Genomic DNA, 11,565 nt, shown 5'->3' with positions numbered 1-11,565 from the left:
TTTATTACAATATTCAAAAAACTGGGTATGCAAGTTTAGGGGATCCCAAGACCCCTTCTTCAATTGTAGGAATGTGCCATCTCAAGACTCTATAGTCAAACTGTAAAGAAGTTCAGATGTAAAGAAAAATGAAAATGTAATTTCTTCATAAACATTCTGTTACTACTAATCACATATTCTTTTGTAAACCCTGAAAAATTTCCCTGTAAAGCAAATAATATATATATAATATACACATATTATATATATATTTATATATATAGTGTATGTATAAAGTATTGGTAGCTCCCCTTCCCATCAGCATCTCTTCTTAGTGTCAACAAACAGCTACAGATACATATTACTTTTGAGAATTAAATACATAATTGTGAAATTCAAACAAGCCAAAGGGCAAAAGCACTATGTGGATGGCACACCTGGTACGTTACCAGAGCATCTTTCTGTTTTGCCACCTCCCTCTTTTGCAGACCAACTCTCACCAAAACCCTCTTTTATTGCAAGCACAGCCTCAAAGGCACTGGGCAGCTCCCTCATGGCCACCTCCCCAGGGTTTCCAGTATTGCTATCTGCACATTCTTGGACTCCTGCAGAGCCTGGAGCCACAAAAACAAAACAAAACAAAACAACAACAAAAAAGCTGGCTCAGGACACAGGCTGCGGGCCTGGACCAGCATAGCGGATGAGAGGCACCAAACACCTGTGGACACAGCTCTCAGAGTGTGCACCAGGTCACACGTTCTCTCCATACAGCCTCAATGCCCCCCCCCCCACCTCTCTCTCTCTCTCTCTCTCTCTCTCTCTCTCTCTCTCTCTCTCTCTCTCTCGTGTGTGTGTGTGTGTGTGTGTGTGTGTGTGTGTGTGTGTGTGTGTGTAAGGATTCAAACAGGCTGTTTCCAACTGAAAAGGAAAAAAAGTGAGTAGCTTTGCCCCCTTTGCCCTTCACCACCAGAACGTAGCCGGGAGGTGGTGGCCGTGGGCATGGTTGTGAGGGTCTAGGTAGCTATGGTTGACTGACAAGGCTGAAGAGGAGGACAGACTGGGCCACAGAGGTGATCCAAGCCACATGGGTGGAGGTGGCCAGAAGTGCTGGGCTCTGGGACGCGGAGGTGGCAGCGAGGCCCACAGTGGGCGGGGCATGAGGGGGCCAATGGCTGCTCTCACTGCAGAGCTCGGACGAGGTAGAGTCTCTCCCCGTGCTCGCTGGTGAAGATGGGGGCCTTCTTGTAGTGCTCCACAAGCTCGTCCATGCTGTGGAACCGCCGCTGCCCAATGCAGTAGACGCTGTCCACCAGCTGCACTTTGAAGTGCTTGTTCCTCCCTGACGCTTTGAGAGACACGGAGAAGTCACTGGGCTGAGGAGGAAGCAGAAGGGAGTTACCAGCAGGGTAGGCACTGTGTTCACCCAGAGTCCGCGGACTGACCGGCAGCCCAGGGCTCTCGGGTTCATAATCAAGCACTAATGAAACCCTGCTTCACACGGACGCAGGGATAAACGCACTCCGGGTCTCTGACACGCAGCTCATTACAGATGTTACAAAGAGGGTGGCGGCTGGGTTAACCTCGAGGCAGAAGAGCCCTGAGATTTTCATTTCCCCAAATTGTTTCTGACAAACTGGGAATTGTTCAAAGTGGGTTTCATGCAGGCAGAGAACTGGAAGTGTCCCTTCTGGTTTCTATTAGAATGGAAGCGCTCTAACGACAGATACGGTCAAGGCAGTGGACAACGTGAGCTATGGGTGGCAGTGGCTTGCCTGCACTGTGTATGGGACCTGTGGTGGAAAGGCAGAGTGGCTCAGTAGGAAGGGAGGAGACTCACACCTCGGACCCCTTCCGCCCCCATTCATGGCATCCCTGAACTGTGTATGCTCTGTCCCCTGGTTGGTCATTTGCTACAGGCTGTTCTCAAAAGTCTGGATGCTCTGGGCAGGATGAGGATGCCCCTCAGAACTCACTGACTCAGGAGCCAGTAGCTGGCCCTCTCTCCCAGCGGGACCCCCATGGGAAATTAACAAAACCTAGTGGCTTGTTTGATAGGGTGGGCTCCCTATTTGCCCTTGGCCATTTCAAGACAGGGCTGGGAGTAGTTCAAACGTAGTAGGCAGCTGGGTCACCTACCAGCCACAGCTACTTGAAGAAAGGGATGATAACGGTCACAGTTTGATTTTGTTTTTAAATCTCCAGAGCTGGATACCTGGGAGAAGGCCTTGTGGAATATAGGTTTTCGGCATCACGGCCATGCATGAGCCCCTGGGTTGGTGACACACAGAACCTGACACTTTTTTTCAAAGGATCACGGAACTCTGAAGTCACACGTGAGCATGGCAGCTGGCCCCGTGAACATCATCTATAACAGACAGATCTTTTTATGCTCCAAGGCCCCCCAGTAATGCTGAAAAGTGCAGTTTTGTTTCCTTTTGGAATATCCAAACTGCCGGCACCATTGTTCCTGCCTTGTGATGTCAACATTAAATATGGCTACTTGAATGTAGCCATGTGATAGTCTGATCACTGACCAGATAGCCAAGACGGCTACAGACATCCGTAGCCTCAGTATTCTGGGTGGCCCACTTGGGAAATATCAGTAGATGCTACTTAACAGGCACACAGTGGCACTGCGGGTGCCAGGCAGTCGCTAGACAACTGAGCACAATGAAACATGCACGTTAGAAGCTGCTCAGTTCTCTCCCAAGAGTTCCACTATTAATATTCCATAAGTAGGTTCTAAGATGGGGTGCCCTCCCTGTGTCGGCCTGCCACGAGCCAAACTGTGCTACTTGGATGATTCTTTAATCAACCGAGACAAAGCAGACTTGTTTGTAGGGACGGTAACCGGGGATGGCTGGAGCAGAAACTCGATCTGCCTTGTGTTTGTTAACGAAGATGGCTTTCTGAACAGGGAAATTTGCTTTGAATCAGATCCTTAATTTGTTACCATGACGTGTATGGGCTTGTAAGATGATGCAGCTGGGAAAGCAGCTTTTAATTTCACAGGCTTCTTGAGTAAAGCCTTAAAGTCAAGGGTACACAATCAACTCATGCTAAGCAGGCATACCGGGGAGTCTAGAGTGTTAGTAATTCAAACCGATAAGACTTTCCCCGGGCAATCTGAAAATGAACAATCAATACCTGTAGACATTTCTTCATGTCACAGGACCCTACTGCCTCTCAAGAACATTCTGGATTTTTCAACTGTAATATTTACATATACAATAGTTTGGGGATGTGACCAGGGTCTGAAACACTAATTCATTTTTCACATGAGCCTTATATAGCATGGTTGACAGTTCCCTTCCTTTCTTTCCTAGATCTGAGGAGTAAACTCACTGAACTAAATCCCAACCATGACATTATTTTAAAATAAAAAACGTATGCTGCTTTACCTTGGCTCGTGTCAGATTAGAAATGAGACTTCCTCCACATTGCCTCCAAACACCTTTTTACATACTGCCTGAAGATGGCAAAACTCAGTGATCCCCAGACCAGCAGCAGAGGTGGCATCTGGGGACTTTATGAAGGGAGGTTTGTATGCCTCCTCCAGAAACAGAAACTTGTCAACAGGAGGACTAGGTCACCAGTGTGGAGAGGCTACAGCCACCCCGGTATCAACAGACCTTGGGCCAGCCACCAAAAGTACTGCAATCATGAATAAATAAATGTACAAGCCACCAGGAAAGATGTGAATGTGATTCATGAGCAGTTCAGAAATGGAGGCCCACAGCCGACTTCCTAGGTAGTCTACAACGATGCCCTCCTTGTTCTGTCTGCCCAGTCCCTGTGGAGAGCTTCCCCTAATGGGATAGCTAGGACATTCTGGAAAGGGTTAATATTTACTCCTGTAATGTGAAATAACCCGAGTCTACTGGAGATGGGAGCTGTTCTGGACCCTAAACAAACCTACCTCAAAGAACACCAGGCATGGGAACAAGTCCTAGAAAGATTACCCCACCTGTCCTGAATTTCTTGTGCCTGCCTTTATGGATAGAGTTAGGGAACAGATAAAGTAGCCTGATGTCAAAAACAGTACGGTACTGCGGTAAGATCCGATACTCAAACCAAGATTGTCGGGAACCCGTACACGTTTCTCAAACACACAGGGAACGGGATATGAGCACAGCTCCCTGGGAGAATGTACCTAGCACGTGTGCGGCTCTGCCTTTCATCCCCAGCTCTATAAAACAAGACAGAGTCACCGGCGGGGGCTGCAGTCATCTGGCCAAATTTGGGGTTTCCCTGGAACCCCACAAGGCCCTCTGCAAGGCTGTGTAAGTGTAACACCACATGGCAGCTCACTCGGCCCACACAGGGTGTTACAGAGCATACCTGAAGACTCAGCCCACTGTGGACTTCATTCTAGTCACTAGACGTCAGTCACGGAATAGGCTCCACACTCCAGAGGTAGTGAAAAATGGACCGACACCTTTTTCTACCATTCTATATACTGTAGCCATCAGACCTTTTTATAGCTAGACTGAGCTTTGGCTATGCTACTAAGACTGTATTTTCTCTAATTTGAAACATCTGCCTCTATGCCCCCTCTCTCTTCTCCTATTTAGAGACTTCTCCCTGGGCTCCACAAGTTCTCCCAACACTGGTCTGGTTGATGTTCCTCTGAGCTGATGACTGGACCTCCTTCACATCCCCTAATGCTGGACTGCTCTGTCCGACTCTTTCTCTGCCTATTCCTTTGTAAGACGTGGTTTTGTTTTGTTTTTTCATGGCCCAGTGAAATCCAAGCATAGCAACCGTGAGTATAATCCATCCACACCGCTCGTCTTTTAGGAAGTCGTGTTCAGGTGAATCTACAGACAACATGTTGATAGAATTCATTATATGGGATCCCCTACCCCGGATCTGAGAACCTGGTTTGATTTTACACCCTTGCACTGGGCTCAGAGGACTTATAGATTCCCAATTCTGACCGTCTCTCCCACTGTTCTCCTCCCTAAATCTTGTGTCCGAGCAATTTTTGTGTACAGGCATTTTTAGAAAAATACCTGAAAGATGGTCACTGGTGCTTCCTGCAGAGGCACCGTTTAGCCCAGTGTCTTAACAGCCTCAGGGGTGCCTCTGCACTCCCCATAAAGCAGGTAACTTGGGAAAACATTTCTCTTCCTCACTCAAACCTGACTGACGGAGAAACACAAACGCCAAGAGTGATCTTTGATATTCTTTTCTCTTCATCTCTGAGAGCTCACTAAGCAAGAAAGTGATTTGTTTTCTTGGCAGGACGACTGTAGGGAATTAAGGGAAGAGACATCGCTGCTGAGACACACCTGGTTTCTAATTAACCTTAAAATTCACTTTGGACAGGAAATGTCCTTGACTACCCACATGAACTGGACCCAGACTCATCACTGTCTCAAGCATGAATGATACGTACTTAACGTTGATATTCCCGGCATCTCAGAGAGAGGGCAGTCTATTGGTTTCTTATTAAACCCTACATCCCCTCCCTCCTTTTCATTTGGGAAATATTTTTTTCCCTTTTCACTTCAGTAGGGTAGACATCCTTTGTCTGAAGATGTGCACTGATCCCCAGATGAAGAACCAATGCATGAGAGGGAAAATGGGCTCTACCGAGTAACAGCTTCTGTCCACCTTCCCTGGATGCCTCGTGCAGCCTCTTAGTTTTAAGTCAAAACTGACTGAAACGTTTCCATCAATGCTGGTGGCACTTGCCCTAAACTCAACCCACAGAACATGAAGCATACATCTCACTAGTGTGAAAGAAACTCATTTTAGGAAAGAAAACTGATCCTCAACTACAATAACTTGGAAGTGGCACTATCAGAGCTCCCAAGGTCATCTTCAAACAGAACTGTGCAGATGTCCCCTGCCCACCCCACAGGTTTCCTCAATGTAATATTTCATCTTACAGACTTTAAAGAGTATTGCCCTTCTCTATCTGTCCACAGTGTGTTACTGCGTATAACTAAAGAACATGTTTTACTTGTTGCTCTGTTGCCCAGGTTGGTCTTGAACCTACTCTTCCCACCCCAGCCCCCTGACTGCTGGGACCACAGCTGTGAACCACTCTGCCCAGTTTAAATGACAGTGAGTTATAATTTTACCCTGGGCTTCAAACAAGCATACATCCCACAAGGCAGGAGTTCTCAAGTTCCAGCATCAGATTCCCTGGGGGAGGGGCCTGGTACTCTGCATTTCTAGCAAGCTTGTTGCTGACAATGATGCCCCTTGTCTGAGAATTGCTCCTGCAGTGGTTTCTGTGAGCATGCCTGATGCTTATCATAAAACTGGAACTTTGGAAAGTGATCCAGAGTAGGGCAAGGAAGGGGAATGAGGGATTCCACCCTGGTTAGCACACATTAACGTGTGCAGCAGACCCCATGGCGTAAGAACGCGGCTCCTGATCCCACTGCTCCTGCCACGGCATCAGGCTTTGTCGAGGAAATGTCGGCAGGGACTCGAGAAACATCATTGTGGAAAACCTATGCAGGTCTTCAGAAATTTAAAATAGATTTACCATTTGATTCAGCAAACCTACCAAAGGGTACTACACCCAAGAGAATTCAAAGTAGAAACTTGTAGAAATATTTATATACCCACAATCGCAGCAGAATTACTAATAATTAACAACAAAGCTGGAAACAACCCGAGAAATCTATCACCAGATGAATGGATAGAGAAAATGGAATATTACTTACTATTGAACGACAATTTCTAAAACATTGCTACAGCATAAATGAACTCTGAGGATATTATAACTGGGAAAACTACCACATAATTCCACTTATAAGAGGCCCCTAAATATAAAAACTCAGCGTGTGAGAGGAATCTCAGTGAAGAGGGCAGTTAGGGAGACAGTGGTCAATGAGGTGAGTTTCAGTTTGGGATAGTAATGAAGCTCTGAGGGTTAACAGCTGCACAATTGGTGTGAAAGCGTCCACCGACTAAAATGCACACTTAAAAACTGTTGAAACAGCCAATTTGGTTTTAAAGACGTTTTACCACAAAAAAAAAAAAAAAAAAAAAAAAAAAAAAGTAAAGGTTAAATGATGATCTACAAAAGATCTGAGAAACCTTGATGGGAATCCAGGAAACGGAAGTGCCACAGTGGGTGGGAGGGCTGTTCCCTTCCTACCACAGAAGCCACCAGCAGTGGGCATGGGAAGTCATGGGGAGGAGGTGCTGTCCCCAAGTGGTGCCCCTTGGAGATCAAACAGAGCTTTTGTCCACTTGAGACACCTGCTGACTATTTCAGTTTTTCTTAGGGACTAGGACAAAGCTGAGATGGCCCCAGCACCAGGCATTCTCCGGACGCCATACCTCATTCTTCTATAAATACATCTTTGTCTACCTTTCTAGGGACACTGACTGCCTGTGGTTGCTGGAGCCACTGTGCCTCCCTGGAGCAGATGGCATTAATGACATTCTGTGGATGGAGGGCAGGCTAAAGGACAAACTGTGAAAGCAGCTCTGGAGCTGTTAGTTTCAATCTATCACAGTTCTTTATTCTTAGTGGATGCTGACAGTGAGGGTGTGAAGCTGTAAGTGACCCTCCTTGGCTTTAGGACGGCACTGTTGATGAGACAGAGTACCCACTCCTAGTTTTCCCACAGCAGAGGGTCCCGCGAGGGCTTGCTGGTCCACAGACCCATTACCTGGCTTTGCATGTGATTTACTAAAGACAAACACATTCCAAGTCCTCGTCTACAGTTTCAAGACTACATGGCATGCGTGTGGGATTGCCAGCAAGCAAGCCAACCTCTGACAACTCCTTCTCTGTGAGGCACAGGAAAGTCTCCATCTGTAAGACACATACTGGGTGTCTACAGCAGCCGCGGTAAAAATGCCAACCAGACAACAACCAAATAGCAAAAAAAGCCAGCCCCAGAAGCTCCCTCTTAGTGCAGTTCGCACATTAGCCACGTGGGCATTCCAGGGACCCGAGTGATAAGGGTGTATTTGATTCTGGGTTTTAAGTTTCGTTTCCCATTATACTTTTACATGTTTTGGGTGTAAAACATCTCTACCCTGCGCCAACAATTTTGCAAGAAGTCTACATAAATCTTTACGCAGAAAGGAGTTACAGATCTAAGGGGTTTTGATGAACATTTCTGGACAACCTTAAGGTTGGACTGTCAACTTGACATCTTTTCTTAGACTGAAGAGCTGTTTTAGCGGACAGTGGATGATCTCTCTCCTTACCACACTGGCAGGCCTAAAGCATCCAGACTCTTTAGCAGTAGCAGCAATGGTCCTCCAGAGGCCAGGGCTCTGGCCCACTCCAGCCACCAGCACAGCACAACCCCACAGCTCTGTTGAACTTCAATGCCTAGCAAGGTAGACATGGTTGCTGGTATAACCTGATAGAACTCTCATGCAAAGAGATGTGCACAGGGACAGGAAAAGATGGGCAGGATGGGAAAGATTGATGTTTCCCAAGATGGTACAGAAGGCGGGGATAGCGTTTTAGTTCTCCACATTTGTACTGAGCTCTGGACAGGCAAGAGCTGAGGAAAATGTGATCTGTGGGAGCCAGGCACATTGCTGAGGTGACTGGGAGCCACCTACAGGGTGATGATGACGAGCGAGGGATGTTTTACCACCGCTGTCCAGACAGCTGTTGGCTCTGATGACTCATCTCAGACACACCGTGACTTCCAGGTTGTTGTAGGTTGCTCTCCATTTTCTACATCCCCGCCCTTCTACATTTCTCTCACAGAGGTCAATGGACACAGCACTGTAGGTCCAGTATCCTATGCTTGGACTAGAAACTCTGGAGTTTGAACTCTGCCCCATGAACGTGATGAGTCATCTTTGAGTAAGAGCTAGCCTCTCAAACTAACCGTTTCCTTTTGACAGGTCCTAGACAGTGCTGTCTGTTTTAAAGTGAGTACTGAAGTTCAAAGGCTGGTGAGGAGGAGTCTGCCTCCGAGGCTCACCGGGGAATGAGTTAAACAGTCAATGAGCAATGGCTCTTAGAAAAAAAGGCCCATCTTAAACGTGTGTATAGCCTTCTAAGTTTAAGACTCAATGGTAAATTCCTATTGCTGATGAGAACATTTACATATCACACTGAACACTGAGAAGTCAAGTTAGAACCTAGCTAGAGGCTTCACACCTATTGACTAGATTCGTGGTACTGGGAAATAGTCTGCACACTACCAGAGGAGAAAGGCCATCATCAGCTTAGCTACAAACCCTGTGACCTACAACAGCGACCTACCCACAGCTATGCCGGAGCAATACTGGTACAAGCATTGTAGGAGTAAGCAACCATTGTTATCACGGGATCTGAGGCTCATTCCATGAGATGAAACTCTTTCTTCGCTACTGCTTTAGGAGACCAAGGACTTGTGACTGGACAGACCATGAGCCTCGGAGAAAACCAAAAACTATTCTTCTGAAGTAGCGTAGCAATAAAATGACCCCCAATGACATACTGCTATACCCACAGACCAGTGCCTTCCTTGTTCAGCCATCAGAGAAGCTTCCTCTTCCAGTGGATGGGAACTAACTCAGAGACTCACAACTGGACAATGTATTGAGATTATAGAACACTCAGCAGTAACAAGAACGTCTTCATCAAGCTTAAGGCTTAGGGACCGATGTGGAAAAGGATGTAGGAAGATGTTAAGAGACAGAGGGGATGAGATGAGGACCCTAAGGAAAGAGTATCTTCCAGACACAGCAGGGCTGAAGCACATACGACCTCTCAGAGGCCGGGGCAGCAAGCACAGGGATAGATGAGGCCCTGTCTCTGAGAGAAGGTGAACGTAGGGTCCCACCTCTAGTTTTCTCCAACAGAGTCTAACTGGATACATAACCACACTTGAGGGCAAGCCTCATGCCAACACAAGACAAATGAACTCAATAGCATTTTTGTAAATTTTTGTCTCATATTTTGTTTGTATTTTCTTGGTCTTTTGGAGGTACATTATGATTTCTCATTTCTGTGCTTTTTGTATGTGTGTTTTTTCTTTCTTTAAAAAAATTTTTTTTTGATTGCGAGAGAGAGAGAGAGAGAGAGAGAGAGAGAGAGAGAGAGAGAGAGAGAGAGAGAGAGAAAGGAGACATGGAGTTTAGAGATGGGTAAGATTCAGGATAGGGAAAACATGATCAGAATATATTTTAAGTTTAAAGTTAGACATTTTTTTCATTTGGTACTACATAATAAACCCAACCCAAATGACTTTTTTTCCAAAACAGGGCTGTAATGGCTAGTTTTAGGTCAACTGAACACAACCTAGTGTCATTTGGAAGAGAGAGCCTCAAGTGGAAAAAAGTGTCCCCAATAGATTGGCTTGTGGGGTGTCCCCAATAGATTGGCTTGTGGGTAAGCCTGACGTGCATTTTCTTAACTGATGTGAGAGGCCACAGCTCCCCGTGGGCACTGACACCCCGGCTGCAGGTTCAGGTGTTGAAAGTCATGAAGAGGAAACTAGAGAGCAGCATCCCTTCCGTCATGGCCTGTGCTTCAGTTCCAGACTTCGGGTTTCTGCCCCGACATCCTGTGATGTGGAAGGTTTATGCTGGATAAACTGTTTCCTCCCAAAGTTCCATTTAGTCATGGTGTTTATCACGGCAACAGAAACTCAGAGATAAATACAGATACTGTCCGAGGTAACCTGCTCTCTCCTAATGCCAACGTGGTTAGGGGCTGAGCCGTGAGCTAGGGAGCTGTACAATGCAAACCCTAGAGGAACTGACTTGACTTCTTGTCTTCCAAGCTGACCCAGAAAGAGTTTCATCCTGAAAACTGTTCAGAGGATGGAAGGGCAGTTTTCTCTATACTGAGCCGTAAGACGGGCCAATGAAGCTGTGGCTGTTTCCACAAGAAATAAATTCTTAAAGTGTCACCACTCACTAAACTACGGTTAGAAATCTTTCACGAAGAAATAAGATTATGTTAGTCTGAAAAGATGACTCAGAGGTTAAGAGTGCCGTTGATTTTTCAGGGGATGTAGGTTCGATTCTCAGTACCCACATGGTGGCTCCCAACTTGGTGCAACTCCAGGGTTAGCTCTAATGCCCTCTTCTGGCTTCCGAGGACACTCCACACATGGGATACAAAGACACATGTGTCGGCATAAAATAAAACTTAACACAGAACTCATTAGTTTTTATTTCCTAATCAAGTAATATTGTCTTTAAAAGGGAAGTGAAACACCCACTGATTTTGCATGTGTGGTCAATAAAATATTAAACTCTTTTTTTAATCAAAGGACTTTTCTACCTGAAATGGGTGTGAAACATGATAAACATCAGTGCCTAATAATCATCACGGCACATAATTTACAGGAAGGGAATGAGGAGCTGAGGATTAAGTCTACAGAGGAGCATTCCCTACCCCACGGCTGCAGATGCTGTCCTGTGTCTACCCAGCACCTTCTCTACCTTTCAGAAGGTCTCCATACTTACCAAATGCCTTGTGAGCACCGTTTACCAGGAAGGGGATCCAGTAACTAAGAAAAAACACTGACACTTGTACTGCTTGACGGAAGTTAATTTTGAGTATAGCCTCTTAAGCATTCCCATAGAATCAATGTAGGGACCTGATGCCCTTTCAGGAAGGATGAACACCACCCAGAGCCTTCATTT

General features: G+C 46.2%; 1 protein-coding gene across 3 annotated transcripts in view; it reads right to left on the bottom strand.

Moving 5' to 3' along the window:
* Positions 1-11,565, bottom strand: part of NCK2 (NCK adaptor protein 2) — a 108,839-nt gene continuing 97,274 nt past the window's right edge. For all 3 annotated transcript variants that reach the window (XM_080916826.1, XM_080916825.1, XM_080916827.1), the window contains one exon: positions 1-1,352. In XM_080916826.1, coding sequence (XP_080772952.1) covers positions 1,158-1,352 — 195 coding nt within the window. In that variant the 3' untranslated portion in view covers positions 1-1,157. The remainder of the gene's footprint in view (positions 1,353-11,565) is intronic.

Source organism: Micromys minutus (assembly GCF_963924665.1).
Source record: "Micromys minutus genome assembly, chromosome: 5".
NCBI lineage: Eukaryota > Metazoa > Chordata > Mammalia > Rodentia > Muridae > Micromys > Micromys minutus.
This window is presented reverse-complemented; position numbering and strand designations above follow the sequence as displayed.